Here is a 15,874-nt window from a genome sequence, read left to right on the forward strand (position 1 = left end):
CCCCCGCTCATGCTGACTAGTACATCACTCCACAAGCAGTCCACTGGCTTCAGTGGCACTTACTTGCAGAATAAGGTACTACTCAATGTCAATAGAGGTCTCAGTCTGATCTGTGGTGAATGATACTAATGAAACACAATTAACCATCACAATACATGCTGTCCATATTTTCATGCTATCCCAGAGTGATGCTCAGCTTTCCTCTCCATATATTAGAAGGAAACACACTTTTCCTCCATCAAAAACAACCTTCCCTTGACACAAATGATTCCCTAGAAAATGGCATTCGGATGACTTTCAGCAAATTTTTAGTAGCAGCTCTCTAAACCCTGGTCTTGTCCCATCATGGCAGCTCATTTCCCTGGATCTCATTGTAAAACAGGTCTCTTTAAGAAATGTTGTATTTCTGCTCAAAGCACTAGAGGTTTGATCCTGCAACAACTGGAGTCCGCCTTCCCAGTTCCACAGGGCCTGGATCTCTGAATAGCAGTTCTTCTGTCAGTTGCGGTGTATTGCTCCAGTGGCCACTGTTCAGTGATAGCTGAACTGGTGTATTTGAACAGATTTGGACATCAGTTTGTGTATAACATTTGGAATCTTTCTGATGGAGGTGCTATTTACAGATAATTATATAGACTCCTTTTTAAATTTTAAATCCAGTATGGGCTCTAGGGCTTTTTCCGTCCTCAGTTTCCAGCCCACAATTTTTGCCTTGCTGTCCTAGGCAAGAATCCTGTATAATAGCCAGTGCCTCTTAAATTCTCTCCACAGTTGTGTAAGCTTCTGTAGCTTTCTGCAGATACCAGCTTTCTTTCCATCCCTACTGTGTTGTCTGCAGATTCACACTTCTTCACCTGCTGTTTTTCCTTATCAAGTAGTTACTATTTTCTTTCTGAAAAGAGATTTCTGAACTTAGGGTTTCTGAAACCTGAGATGCATTTAAATCTTAGAAACTGCTGCTTTGGATGAAGCTAATGACACTGCTTTAATTGAACAGCCCTTCTTAAATTCCAAGAATCCTAGAAATAAGAAGTAGAAAAGCCTTAAGTCAGTTAGTCCATTTTCTTTCGGACACATACATTCCGCAGGGGCAGTGTAGGACTATTCTCTGTAGAACATCCTCCAGAGTTTTGTCCAGTATAGTTTTAAATTACTTGAGCAATGAAACTTCCACAAGGTCATAAATAAAATCACACGGGCATGCAAACTTTTTTGCGGGCATGTTAAAATTTGTTAATTTGTGGCAGATATTAGTAGAACATATAGTAACAAGCAATGGGCGTGGTTAAGAAACAGCAAAGTTTGTGTATTGTGGGATCCTACTTAAAGATCAGTTTTTCTTTAAGTAGAAGATTGGAACCGTAGAATATTGCTGGCCTCAAACACTTTTTTTTTTTTTGGTTTATAAAACCTGGCCTTCAAAAAGTGGATTTTGTCTTTCATGCTATTTAAAAATCTACCCCCTTTGGAATTGTTCCAATTTTATTTATATGACAGTTTTCAAATAGTTTATTCAACTTTAACAGAAATGGATACAAATGAAATGAGGCGGAACATTCAGTTAACTTGCTGATCAAAAAATCTTGACAGATGTTCCATTAGTGAGTACAATTATAGCCCCCTAAATTTATGTGGAAAACAGGATCAGAATCTGAGAAAGATAAAAGAATATATCACTTAAGTCCAGACTTTTAAAGGTAGTTGCAACACCTAATTGATTGAGGAGCCTAACCCTCATTTACAAAAGGGATTTTAGTACTTCGCCTAAATCCCATTGAGCACAGCAGCATATAAATACCTTTTAAAATCTGGACCATAGCCCTTATTTAATGCTTTTCAACTATAGATCTCAAAGCACCTTACAAAGGTAGGTAACTTTATCCCCATTTCACAGATGGGGAAACTGAGGCACAGATATGAGATTTCCCCATGGATATACAGCAGGTCATCAGCAGAGCTGGGGACAGAACTCTGGTCTCTAGCCATTAACTAGGTCATGCTGCCTCAAAGAAACACAAGTATGAGTGTGAATTGCCTCAACATAGTCCTGCCACCCCAGTCAAAGACGCTGGCTAAAGAGAAATGCCAAAGGTAGATGATTCTCATAAATGTGCCCAAGGCCACTTTGTGTTAACCAGCCCAATGGTTAACCCAAATGATCAATGGTATCAACTGCTGTATGGAACTTGAAAGTGCAAATTCTATTTCTGTATCCTAAGGCAAAAATGTTCCTGGCAAGTGAAAGTTCTAAATCCTTGCAGGCTTCTAAGATTTTTCTCATTTCAGTAATCTTAAATATTCCTGACAATGTCAATGAAATTCTTCATTGGCCTACTTTAGGTTTTTCTTAGGATTTGTTGAATTGAATTGAGTCTATAAGGCTGTAATTTACATGTTAGGGAAGCTTATTGTGTAATTGACAACTTTGGTGTGGGTGATTTATAATTTCCCTTCACCACTGAATGTGATCTTAAACTTTGAGGAGGCAGATAACATTTTTAGATGTTGTAGGTATGTTGTCAAAGCCTTGTTTTTCCTATCAGCTGTTAGGGTGAGTTGATTTCTCCTAAAGATACCTTGCATTAACTAAAAGTACAGCGATTAGTAAACTTAATTGAAACTTAATTTTTTAATTGAAATCTGCTGTTTTCTGTCAATACAGCACATTAACTAAATCTGAGTTGAGATGAAAATTACTTGAGAGGGAAGCAGTTAAGTTAAATAAACCACTTCTTAGTTCTTAAGATTTTTTTGCCTATAAAGTATCCAAAATCTTGTGACCCAAGATTTGTTTAATTCTCTTTGTGTGGTCTTCACAGTCTTAGAGCCTTTAATATTCCTCCTCTCTTACTGTAGTGTAATTTTTATAGGGATTCAGGGTTCGATTTAAATTTAACTAATAGTGGCAGCAGAGCTACATGACAAGTGTAATGTTAAGGCTCCGTGACTACATAAAATGACAAACTGATACAGTGTTAAAGGTTGAGCTACAAATCTTTTAGCTGGCAAATGTGAAGATCTCAGATTAGTAACAATTTACATGCAGAATAAAATGCATAGAAACAAATATTTTGAACGTTCATTAAGTGTGGTGGGGTAGTAGAATTGAGTTCTCAGTGAAGCTGTCAGCTGTTTGGAGGAGAAACATGGAATCCTCAACTTAGGGCTTCCTGGAACAGTGAACAAGGGGTTTGTCACAAACTCCTTTGCTCAGCAGTTCATAGCATTGAGTAAAGTGCAGTTCTGTTCTGAACAGTGCTTCTCTAAAACTGATCCATCCTGTTTCAATTTCTTTAACAAATCTGCTCAGTTTACAAGTTCCAATTTTTTCTGAGAACCTGGGCTTTGGAGTTTAAAACAACTCCCCCCCCCCCCCCCAATATGTCAACACCAGTAACAAATGTTCTATGGGCCAAATTAGATCCTCACTTACAGTGAGTTTGCATAGGTGTAGCTGAGTGCAACTTAAGAATTCCATTGATACACGAGAGATAATGGATTTCAGTTCACTCTTCTATAGTTGTGTTGGTTAATCAGAGATGATACAAGTAAAGAACTAGAAATTATTTTTGTCACTGAAATCAGCAGATCTGTGGCATAAGAAGGTTCTATTTTTATATAGTCACTCTTCAGAGTAGAACTGCACTTTAAATGGAACACTTGTGCAAACTAGAGGCACAAGCAATCCCTTGAAATAATAACACTTAAATGTAATGTGATAGGGATTGCGTGGTGCTTTGTATGGTAATTAAGGACAGCCCCTGGGCAAGGCACTTGCAATCTAAGTTGAGCATCAAAAAGGCAGGATCTGGGGGGAAATTTATATCAGGCAAGGGGGAAATGGAGAAGTGTATAAAATAAGACGGTAGAATTGCTAAGGTGTCTTAGGGCTTGACTACACTTGCGAGTTACAGCGCAATAAAGGAGCCCCGGGCGCACTAGCTCACTACCCATCCACACTGGCAAGGTACATAGAGCACTCTGACTTCATGGCTACAGCGCTGCTGGTACTCCACCTCGGCGAGTGGAATAACGTTTGCTGCTCCCCCGCTGGAGCATTGTGGCACTAGTGTGAACGAGGTGTTGCTTTACTGAGCTCTGATCAGCCTCTGGAAATGTCCCATAATCCCCTTAAGTCAAGTGGCCACTCTTGTTGTTGTTTTTGAATTGCTGCAGGAATGCGGATATGCCCTTTGAAAGCTCTGTTTCTGACAGCTGGCTGCTTATCTACTCTGAGACAAAGCAAGCCATTAGTGTGGAATGCTGTGTGTGAGAGAGGGAGAGGGGTCTGCTGCTGTCTGAAGTTACAAGACAGCATGGTGACATACTCTCAGCCCCCCAAAAACCCACTCTCTCTCTCCCCCCCACATACACACAACACACTCCCTGTCACACTCCATTCTCCCCCCCCCCCCCCATTTGAAAAGCATGTTGCAGCCACTTGCATGTGGGGATAGCTTCCCATAATGCACCACTCCCAATGCCGCTGCAAGTGCCAGAAATGTGGCCACACCAATGCGCTTGAAGCTGTCAGTGTGGACAGACTGCAGCGCTTTCCCTACTGCGCTGTCCGAAGGCTGGTTTAACTCAAAGCGCTCTACATCTGAAAGTGTAGCCATGCCCTTGGTTTGCCACTTGACTTCAGTGGAAACAAGACCAACTCTTATTTTGTACTGATGAATGAACTAGTGTCATCTGCAAATTTTATCATCAGTGCTTTTATATTTACCTCATGATCATTGATGGAAATGTGAACAGCATCAGACGTACCAGTTCCTGCAGAACCCCATTAGAAACATTCCTATTCAGTGATGATTCCCCAATAATGCTACATTTTGAGATCTGTGAGTTACCCAGTTCTTAATCCCTTTAACATTTGCTTTATTGATTTAGTATGGTGCTAATATTTTAATCAGAATGTGGTGCTGTACTAAGTCAAACACCTTACAAAATTCCAAGTATATTACATCTACACAGTTACCTTTATAAAATAAACTTGTAATTTCAGTGAATGAAGTCAGGTTTGTTTGACAAAAACTATTTTCCATAAACCATGTTGACTGGCATTAAGTATATTCCCATCCTTTAATTCTTTATCAATTTAAATCCTATATAAGCTTTTTAGTTATTTTGTCACGGAGTGATGCCAGACTAATGAGACTATAGTTACCGAGGTCATTCCACTTGCCCTTTTTGAATATTGACACCACATTAGCACTCTTTCAATCTTCTGGAATTTTCCCAGTATTCCAAGATTTATTAAAAATCAACATCAGCAGGCCAGAGATTTCCTCAGCCCATTCTTTTAGTAGTCGTAGGTGCATGTTATCCTGGCCTGCTGATTTAAAAATATTTATCCTAGTAGACATTGTTTAACATCCTCCTTAGTTATTAATGAACTAGGAAGTACTTTATCATCCTTATGTGATACGAATATAATATCCCACTTTATTTCAAATGAACAATATATTGAACACTTCTGCTTTTTTTGTCATTAACATTTTTATCATCTTTACCTATAAATGGCCTATACCATTCCTAGGATTTCTTTTGTTCCTTATATACTTAATGTCCTTCATGCTGCCAGCTATATATAGTTTTTTCCCTGATCTCTTTAGCTTTCCTTATCAATTTTCTTCACTTCATAACTTCTTATTTGTATTGATTGCTATCCATTTCCCCCATTTATGTTTTTTTATTTCTACTTTCTTCCTTTACTATTGAACCAGGATATGCTTAAAGCCCAAGTTATCCTCTTTCCTGGTGTGGAATCATGGCTTCTTGGTCATCCAATAAACTCTTCTTAAACAATTCCCAATTTTCATTCACATTTTTCTTTCTATTTTTCCTCCCAATCAATTTTGTTCACAATATTCCTGAGCTTTGGGAAGTTAGTCCTTTCCAATCAATAGAATCTGCTTTATATCCTATTTGGAGTTAGTGAAATTCCAAATAGACTGAAAGTCTACACATTTTTCAATGCATTTCAAATTTCCTGTAGTAATTATCTTAGTGTTGCATAACAGTTAACAATTTTCAAAGTGTTGCACAAACTAATTCTGACTCTGCCACTGGTGGAGGGTTTTAAAAAAAAAAAAAAATTTCCTTATTAGAGTGCCCCATGATTTAGTTCTTGTATTGGAGATCTTTCTCCTGGATAATTTGGTTTATTTCTTGATCTCTCATAGCTCTGATAATGCTGCTTCAGACTGTCAGACAATTACTCTCCCCACCCCCAAAAGGTTTAAAATGAACTGGCTAAGATAAAATTACACTGCTGCCTGCTGACAGCAGTTGATAACACAGTCCAAACACTGCTAATCCTCCTCCTCCCAAGGTACTGGAGATTTTTTGCCTTGTTGCATGCTACTTAATTTTGTAATTCCAAACAGGTGGTTGGGAAGGAGGGTGTATACTGGTCCATATGTCTGAACACCATCTTCAGTAAAGCATAATGAAAACCGCCTCTTATGAACGAACACTCGTGCACACACACACACAGCATTCTCCTTTTAGAAATGAGGGCAGGCCAATTGTCAGCTCAGTCTCTCCAAAGGTTAATAATAAAACAAACTGAAAGCTTGGAAATTAGTGGCACGTTGCTCTGAAGGTGCAAAAGATGTCGGGGGAGAGGGGAGATTAGAGGCTGAGAGAACATAGGTTTGAATGGTAGGAGAGCATGGAGCAAGATTCAGAGATCACAACAACTGCCAGTTTGGGTGTAACTAACACAGTAGTAAGTATGCTGCAAGTCCAGGGCAGGAATCTGACCAGTGTTCTAGTTGTTAAGAAAAATAATCAAGTCTGCATAAAATGACGGACTTTGGAAGGGATGTAATGAAACAAATGTAATGCGTGTTTGATCTGTGCTCATGTTATGGTTCTAACCCTCCATAGCATCTGCCTGATTGTCTCCCCCTCCACCTCCCATCCCCTAAAAGCATCACCATCCCACCCCTCTATATTTACCCTTCTCAGTGAGAACTTTCCAAGAATGGAAGTAGTAAGATACAACGCCTGTGGGGCTAAAATTAGCCCGAGCGCCCTGGCCTTTATCCCTGCTAGTGGCATTTCAGCTGCGTGCCTGACGACCTGCGTTGCTCCTGTTCTACAGAGCTGGTGCCCCGCTCCTGGGTGAGGTTTCTCCTCCTGGGAAGATCTTGTCTCTCCCTTTTTGTAAAAGGTAAAAGAGAATTAGCACTGGGACAAGCTGCCTGCTTCACAGCACTAGGTGAGCATCAACTACCTCACAGAGGTAAGACAGCAACATAATGATGGCCAGGCAGCTTTGGCAACTTTAAAGTAACCTGGTAACCACAGCTTTAAATGTGTAAGTATATGTACTATTGATATTAACTGTGACCAAACTCTCTCTATCTGAAGATCAAACATGCACGTTTTGCTTCAATCTATAGACAATTATCTCATTTTTGGCTATTCTGATCAGTAATTATATGAAATATATGTTTCTCACTACAGGTTTTACACTATCAAGAGTGTCACTGCAGGGATGCTTTTGCACACTATTCTAATACATTGATTTGTTGTTAGTAAATATTACAGCTGTTCTTTGTTTTCAATATATTTTCCTTTAAGTATAGCTGTGCATTCCTTTCAAATCAAGTCCTATGTTTAAAAAATCAGTTGTGTATAATTTTATGATGTTTCTCTTCTCAAACTCCAAGGCTTCCTTGCTTAACTTAGGGTAATTGTTTGTTTGAAACAAGTTTAGAAGTTACAGATGCAACAGATTCATAGATTCACACACTGCCACAAAACTGATTCAACTAATTCAGAAAATGTAGCTGCTAAGATGAAATGGTACATGGGAATTTCCTTAGATCGGGGCATAGACTAGTTTTTTTTTTTTATTGGAGCTTTAGTTAAAAATAATATAACAGCTGTTGAATGTCATTTTAATGTGTAGTTTTGGATCATAACTAAATTTGTCTGCTTTTAATAAAGTGAGATAAATGAGCTTCTGTTCCAAACTCAGCGTTTCCTTTATTAATACAGCCCCTAACTTTTGGGGAGGGTGGAGGAGGGCGTGCTAACTCCCCCCCCACCCCCGTCTCCAGTTGTTTACGCCTAAGTGGATACACTTCCTAATACAAAGCTAGTGGGTATCATCCAATTGTTAGCATTGTTCTTGTCAGAGATGTGTTTGAAGGAATAGACTAGATGCATAACACAGCTAACTTGACAAATAGAGAATTTCAGCTCCTAATAAAAGTATTTGCAGGAATCATTTAGGAGAAGGAACGGATAGAGCTGTTACTGACGCAGCTTCTGTTAGAAGAAATTCTAGATGCTTTGGGATTGGAATGTGTCAAGAATTCCTTCTGCCCTTCCCTAAGTTATAGCATTTCATAGCTGGTCAGGTGCATTGTGGGGGATTTCACATTCCTCAGAAGCATTAGGAATTGGCCAGGGCAGAGGCTAGATACCAGACTAACTGGATCAATGGACAGATCCCATATGGCAAACCTCCATATTCCATTACAGCTTCTGGGTAAAAGAAACAATTGTCAGACATTTCCCCTGCCCATAAGACAAATGTAAATGCCGCTTGGTTCAGCTGCCCTGCTCAGGGATAGGGAAAACTGCTCTGTAAGACAATAGTTTTCAACCAGGGGTCCAGGGCCCCCAGCAAGTTTTGGGGGTCTGTCAAGCAGGACCAGTGTTAGACTCGTTTTGGCCCACGGCAGAAAGCTAAAGCCCCACCACCTGGGGCTGAAGCAGAAGCCTGAGCAACTTAGCTTCATGGTGTGCCCTGTGGTATGGGGCCCCAGGAAATTGCCCTGCTTCATACCCTTTAATGTCGGACCTGGCTTTTTTATGCAGGAAACCAGTTGTTGTGGCACAAGTGGGTCGTGGAGTTTTTATAGCATGTTGGGGAGGCCTTAGAAAGAAAAAGGTTGAAAATTCCTGCTGTAAGAGATTCAGCTGCTTGCATATTTAATTCAGAAAGTCCCTTACAATCCTTCCTGAAAATCCTTAATTAGAATTGCATTTTTACTTAGTGCTACAATTCTCTTTTAAATAATAATAATAAAAAATAAAACATGGCTTTTCCAGTCACTTAAAAATTGCAAGACAGACAAAATGTCCAGGCTGGTTGTCTATTGTACCTGTAAATGTCAGTAACACTGCCAGCTCCTAAACCTTCTTGAGAATGTTATCTAGGTCTCTAAGTGTTTTGCAAAAGTGGCTGTTGGTGAAGTATTATTATTCCCATTTTACAGATGGTGTTTGCTGAGGCATGGTGAGTTTAAGGGCCAGATTTTCAAAAGCATTCAGCACCCAACAACTCTCATTAAGAAAAATGGGAGCTGGTGAGTTCTGAACCCTGTTTAAATTTAGCTGCCTACTTTAGCAGTTGGATGCTGAACTTTTCCAAAAATCTAGCCTTAAGTGACTTCCCCAGAGGCATACAACAAGATGGTACTGAAGCCAAGTCTTGTGAATCCTAGCTCCATGCCTAATCCAGGACCCTCTTCCTTCACCCTCAGAAAATCCATACAAAACCAGGATAAGGATTAGTAGTATGTGCCACTGTGATTGTTGCTTTCTGAATACCTACATGGGTGTAGGCAGATCGAGGTTTCATAGCCCATGCTCATACTGGAGCATTGGTCCAGATCTTTTTGTCATAAAACTTTGAATGTGGTTTTCCTCTGACCTATCGGTGTGGAAATAAATGTAAGTGTTTGAGAAGGAATGACTATAAGGTAATCAATTATTTTGTCCTGATGCTCCTCCACTTGAGTATGAGATTCCCTAGAGCAGGGAATGAGACTGTTTTTAGAACTAGTTCCTAATCCTGTTTCTTGTTCCATAGATCTCATGCTTTACACAGTTCATGATGAGAGTTGTACTTAAGAGACAAACCAAAAATGAATCTAGTGGATATAACCAAAATCTTCTCCATGCTCCAGCCCAGAGAAAATGAAGATGATAATGGAGAAAGACAAGAGCTGAACCAAGCAGCGTCCCAGGATGATTATCAAACTCTTGATGAACTCTTGTGCCAAGACAGATACAAAACATTTATTAACTGCAGAAGTGGTTGGGGGGTACCTGGGACCCCACTTCGCCTAGCAGCTTCAAAGGGCCATCTGCGAAGTTTAGAAGTTCTCTTGGCCCATGGAGCAGAAGTGGACAGCCTAGATGTGAAGGCGCAAACTCCGCTATTCACTGCTGTTAGTAATGGCCACCTAGACTGTGTTAAAGTACTGTTGGAGGCAGGGGCCAGTCCTTCCGGCAGCATCTACAATAACTGTTCTCCACTGCTCACGGCCTCTAGAGATGGAGATGTCAGCATTCTGCGAGAACTCTTAGACTATGGGGCGGAAGTCAATGTTAAAGCAAGAGTCCCAGAGTGGGCTGCCAACTCTGCAGCTTGTTCTGGCCCTTTATATCTCTCAGCGGTCTACGGACATCTGGAGTGTTTTAAAATGCTGCTGCTTTATGGGGCAGATCCCAATTACAACTGCATTGATACGAAAATGATCGCAAGAATCAAGCAGCCCAAGACGGTGCTTGAAATCTGCCTAAGACATGGTTGTGGGAGTGAATTCATAAAACTGCTCATTGATTTTGGAGCCAATGTGTACTTACCAAACATCGCAGGAGATAAGATTTCACCGAATAGTGAGGCTTTGGCGCTGCTGATCAGGGAAAGAGGTAACTTGTATGCACTGCCATATATTTGGAAACTTGCACTAGACTTCCAGCTTTGATAGTACATCACTTGGGTAGTACGCCAATTTCCAAAAAAGCAACTTGAGATCAATTTGAGTAAGGGCTTTTTGCTAGCCTAAATTTCCTTGGAGTTCCATGTGGGCACAGTATTTTTTCACTTCCTGTCCTAACTTGTTGGGTGGTGTTGCTGGCGGTTATTAACTGCTACTTTTTGCCCCAGAAGTGGTTGCATTCTTCAGGATAAAAAAATGAACTGATGCTAAACCTATTATCTGCCTATTGGTTGGTCAGGTTAAAACACACAATGTTTTAACCAGACCTTCTTTAGTAGCAGCAAGTTTAAATGAATAAATTGCATGGTGAAGAATGAAGAAACTTGCTGCTACTGAAGAAGGTCTGGTTTCGAGATAAGGCCATTGGTGACATAGCTGTCAGTGTAGATCACCTCACCGTCACCTAGAGTTTTCACATTAAGAGCCAATGAGCCTGTCATAGCTTCACCACAAGACTCCTCTGCATTCAAGGCTGCTTAACTCCCTTACTTCCTTCTCCCATCACCAAATCTTCAGTACATGGAGTACCTAAAAGGAAGGTTACTTTCCTCTCCTTCATCAATATAGCCTGGTCTGAAAATCTCCACTGCCACAACCCAACTGAGTTGACTGCAGAAAGTGTTACTGCAGCAAGGAGTAAGAGAGAGTCTTGAGGGAAGAAAAGATTATCAAAGTCAGTATGGCCAGGAATCAAATCAAACTGATACACAGGATTCTCCTTCCTTCCTCCCTCCTGTTAACAGGTGCCAAAGTGGGGGAACGGTGATCTCAACAGTTTGGTACAGACATTAGATCAGTTAGTGTCTTGTGGAGGGGGCAGCAGGAGGAGTAGAAATATGCATAGGAACAATTAGTATTTTGGTCTTCCAGAATCTGAAAGAGAATGTGGGAGGAGAGGGATGGAAGATGGGGGTGGGGGAGAAGAGGATGGCTAGACACATTAACTTCATCCTCTTGATGTTCTCCTCAAAGTGCTTCTGAACAGAATTTGCCACCGGCGCAGCTCCACTATTGATAGTAAGTGTGGGAGGACTCGTGTAGACAAGGCTCTGGTACTTCTACCAACCTAGCATGCTCTCGGCAAAGTTAGGTGAGGCCAGTGGTAATGCTAGTGGCTGGTTCTCCCGCTGTTGTTCTTATCCCACAGAGCTGCACTTGTACTAGTGGGAGACTGCCCTAAAATTGTCAGTATAGGTGCAGCCCTTGTGAAACCCCCATAGCTAAGCTCATCATTTCACATGCTAAGTAGCTCAGCCACAACAAGGAGCTTGTCCCATGCCCATGCCATTGAGGAAAAACCTGAAAAGCTATAACAAGAAGATGGTTTCCAGAACAAGTTGCACCTGTGTCCATAGTGCCATGGAGATGCAGTACCTTAATGCCAGGCAGACGCCTCAGTGAGCTCTTAGGTGTGTGACCATAGGACCGGGGGCATGAGAATGTGGCTAAAGGTTGTGTCCCAGCAGAATTTGAATTTTACCTACCGAGAGCAAAATGTCATTGTCATGGATGATCGGGTTGCTCTAGTTTATTAAAATTCACAACACAGAGAGAGGCAGTTTGCATTATGTAACCTGAACCACGCAGGCCCATCTGCTTTCAGGAATGCCACCGTGAAACAGTATCTCTCATCATTCGTGATTCACCCAGCGATATGGCTCCCAGGTGGCATTGCACTGCCATTTATTCGTTTAAAATGTTGCAGTTGCCAGTCCCTTTACGGCTGGTCAGAAGCCAAGCAGAATGTGCATCACAATGAATGAGGCGTGGGCTGTGAGAGAGACTCCTTCTCGGTGCTCTCTTTGCTTAAGGTAGAAGGTTTTGAATGTCCTGAAAGTTTACAGTCTTTTTTTCCCCCCCCACCCCCCCGTTCCCCCTTCTTGTGCAGCTCATCCAAAATCCTTGATGTCTCAGTCTAGGCTGGCTGTCAGAAAGCTTCTGAAACTGACCAACAGCGCACGTGCCATAGATCAACTGGGGATCCCACCTGTGCTAGTGAACTACCTCAAACATCAATCTTAAGGGAAGATCAGAGCAAGTTTTGAAGACAAAGTTCTACGTAATGTGTTGACCACCTTGATAAAAAGCCATTGTGGAGTAGCAATTATGCAGTACATGGTAGCCAGGATTCAGTCATCATTACTTGCTGTGAGTGCGTTTGCTTACATTACATCTCCAAAAGGCAGCTTGGCCTTTATTGAAACGAACCAAACCAAACTGGTAAAAGGTGATAACAGTAGATGAAGATGGAAAAGAACTTGCCTCTAGCAGTGCATTGAATGGACCGGAATATGTTAGAAAAAGTCTGGTTTCAGTTTTTTATATCATTTTGGTTTTATACCCTCATAACTTAATCCTCTTACACCTTCTTATTTGTTACAATCAAATCCAAAAATGTCTGTATGGCTATGCCAGAACCTGAAAGGCAAGGCTGGTTTTCCCTCCTACTTTTATGGGGGAGAGGACAGGAGGTACAATAGGGTAAAGAGTGTTGGTCTTTGCTCCGTGTTGCGGCTTTAGTTGTATGTAGTTATCTGTCTTGTTTTTTAAAAAACACCTCTTTCCTGGAAAGTTATAAAAGTGCATCTCAGCCTTTCTGAGCTGGGACTAAGAGCTGCAGCTAGACTTGTGATTTACATCAGAATTGTGTGTGGGTGAATTTAGAGCTGGTGAAGTTTGTCAGACCTGGAGATTGGAGCCCTCGGAGCACCCTGCAAAGAGTGCTGTGGCAAGGTGGATGGAGAACAGCAGTGCAAACTAACATACCCTACTCTTAGTGATTCCCATGGGGGTCAGAAGGTGGCCATTCAATTTTTGGCCTCTGCTGAGACTGATAAACAGGGGACTCATCAGTACCTGATATGGACAACTATCTCAATAGCTAGGGCTGTGATTGTGTTGTCTTCTGAATCTTGTATAGCACTGAGAGAATGCTTAGTAATATAGACAGTAATCATTGTCCATAGAACAGCCATCAACTGGTAATAATTTCCAATCCTGGGCTGGATTTGAAATGGTGACCTAGAGGCAAAAGGCTCTGTTTCATATACAATCCCCTGAGCCCTCCTCCCCTCCCATATGTAATTTTTTAAAGACTCAAACACATTGTTCAATCTTCTCCTTAAAGATGGCTCAAGGCAGGATTAAGGGGAGAGAATTTTCGTCCAATCTGTTGTGTGCATATGAATCTACAGTTTTAAACAAAATGTATATTATTGTTGTGATTAAACTATTCTGGCCTGTTTGGTAAGATACTATTTCATTGTTAGTGGAAGAGACAGGAAGCCCTCTTGGTGCTTTATGTAAATCCAAATTTGGCACAATATCAGTTGGGAACGTGACTCTGGCTGATAACACAAAGGTCCAGGCTTAAACTTAGCGAGGCTCAAGTCGGCAAAGCAAGTGTTCATGAACATTCACCCCAACTCCAGATAGCTCTTTGGTTCAATCTCATTCAGGCCCCTTTTATTCACTAAAGGGTTTTGCTCACATGCTGGCTGATGTTCATACAGCTACCCAGATTTGCCTGTGAGCAATGGTACTGGGGCATGAACAAATGTATTCAGTATTCCTATTCACTACCTTTGTGTTTGTTTGCCATTAGTCTCTTGTTTAAAAAGCTTCAGTCAGCCAATCAAAGAACAAAGTCAATCACCTTATGATGAATCTCACACAGGCACAGGATAAAATGTGTTTACCAACGCTATTCTGTAAACCATTACAAATAATAAATTCATAAAAATGAGTCTGCTGGTGAATAGAAAAAAGGGCTAAATTTACTGGCAACACCAATTTCACTGCCCACAAAATATATATACTAGCTCATGCAGCGAGAAAGACGTAGTCTAACAGACTAAGCATGGGACTAGGATATATACAAGTTCTCATTGTGGCTCGAACAGTGACTCTTTTTGTGGCCTTGGCCAAATCACTTAACCTCTTTGTGCCTCATCCCTGTGTGAGAAATAGGGATAACACTAATGTACAACATTTTAGCTCTCTAGGTGCTTTACAAAAGTCAGTATCATTATCCTTGGGGCACAGAGTGAAGTGACTTACCCAAGGTCACTTGGCAAGGCAGTGGCAAAGCCAAGAGATGCCATTGGCATGTCCACACGACTCACTTCTGCCAGCATAGCTGTGTTGTCCAGGGGTGTGAAGAGGTGTGATTTGTGACCTACGTGCTTTGCTGTCAAAAGCCACTATTGTGAACATAGTTCTCCCAGCCAAACTGCACTTCTACCACTTTTTACCTACAAAATTCCATTTGATGATAAAGCCATTAAATGTGTGTTGTGAAAAACAAAAGCATCTAATACTGTGGGGGAGGGGCGTTTTTCTCCCCTTTTCTAGTGAACCTTAGTTCGTGAGGCTTTGTCTATTCTAGAAGGGTGCAATAGTTCACCTAGTTTTTTTTATCATTACTATTTTAATTGACTTCATTCAAGTGCACTTTTCTAGTGTAGATGAGGCCTTAGATTTAATTCACTCCTAGGCTCCTCTGCGACGTGCTGTGTCAGCTCTGATTGAACTTTGATGCCTGAGTAGAGAACTGCTGGAAAATGGAGACTTATGAATAATGTCCTGGCCCATCCTCAAAATGAGAGGTGCCAAGCAGACCAGTGCACCATGACTAATTGAGGTGTTGTCTGCTCTGGAGCTGGAGCAGAGGATGTAATTTCCAGCTCAGGTACACATATCTGCACTAGCTTTGACTGAGCTACCAGAGTAAAAAATAGAAGTGTAGCTGTGATGGTGCAAGCTGTAGGGTGGGCTAGCCACCCTGAGTACAATCTCATCTGAAACCTTAGATAGGTACTCGGGTGGCTAGCCTGTTAGACTGCTTATGCTGCCCTGACTACACTTCTATTTTTAGGTGCTGGCTTCATCAGAGCTAGCATGGATACCCTACCATAGCTAAAAATTACTCCAGCTCCAGTGTAGAGGTCGGTGCAGAGTACATGGCATTGGACAAGCAGTTCTGATCATATAAAAAGCTGGCTCCACTTCAAACCAGACCTGGATCAAAAGGAACCTTTCCTGATGCTAGAAACAATTCTATTAACATTCTCACCCCTGCCCCCACTTTTGCTGCCTCTGCACTGCCAGGGTCTGGT

The 15,874-nt window shown here is 41.2% G+C and overlaps 1 protein-coding gene across 1 annotated transcript in view; it reads left to right on the forward strand.

Moving 5' to 3' along the window:
- Positions 1-14,582, forward strand: part of ASB12 (ankyrin repeat and SOCS box containing 12) — a 32,214-nt gene extending 17,632 nt beyond the window's left edge. Inside the window, exons 2-3 of the mRNA XM_073361072.1 lie at positions 9,842-10,686; positions 12,646-14,582. Of these exons, the coding sequence (XP_073217173.1) occupies positions 9,897-10,686; positions 12,646-12,779 (924 nt within the window). The 5' untranslated portion in view covers positions 9,842-9,896 and the 3' untranslated portion in view covers positions 12,780-14,582. The remainder of the gene's footprint in view (positions 1-9,841; positions 10,687-12,645) is intronic.
- The last annotated feature ends 1,292 nt before the right edge of the window (positions 14,583-15,874 follow it).

This window comes from Lepidochelys kempii, chromosome 9 (genome assembly GCF_965140265.1).
Source record: "Lepidochelys kempii isolate rLepKem1 chromosome 9, rLepKem1.hap2, whole genome shotgun sequence".
In the NCBI taxonomy this organism is placed as follows: domain Eukaryota; kingdom Metazoa; phylum Chordata; order Testudines; family Cheloniidae; genus Lepidochelys; species Lepidochelys kempii.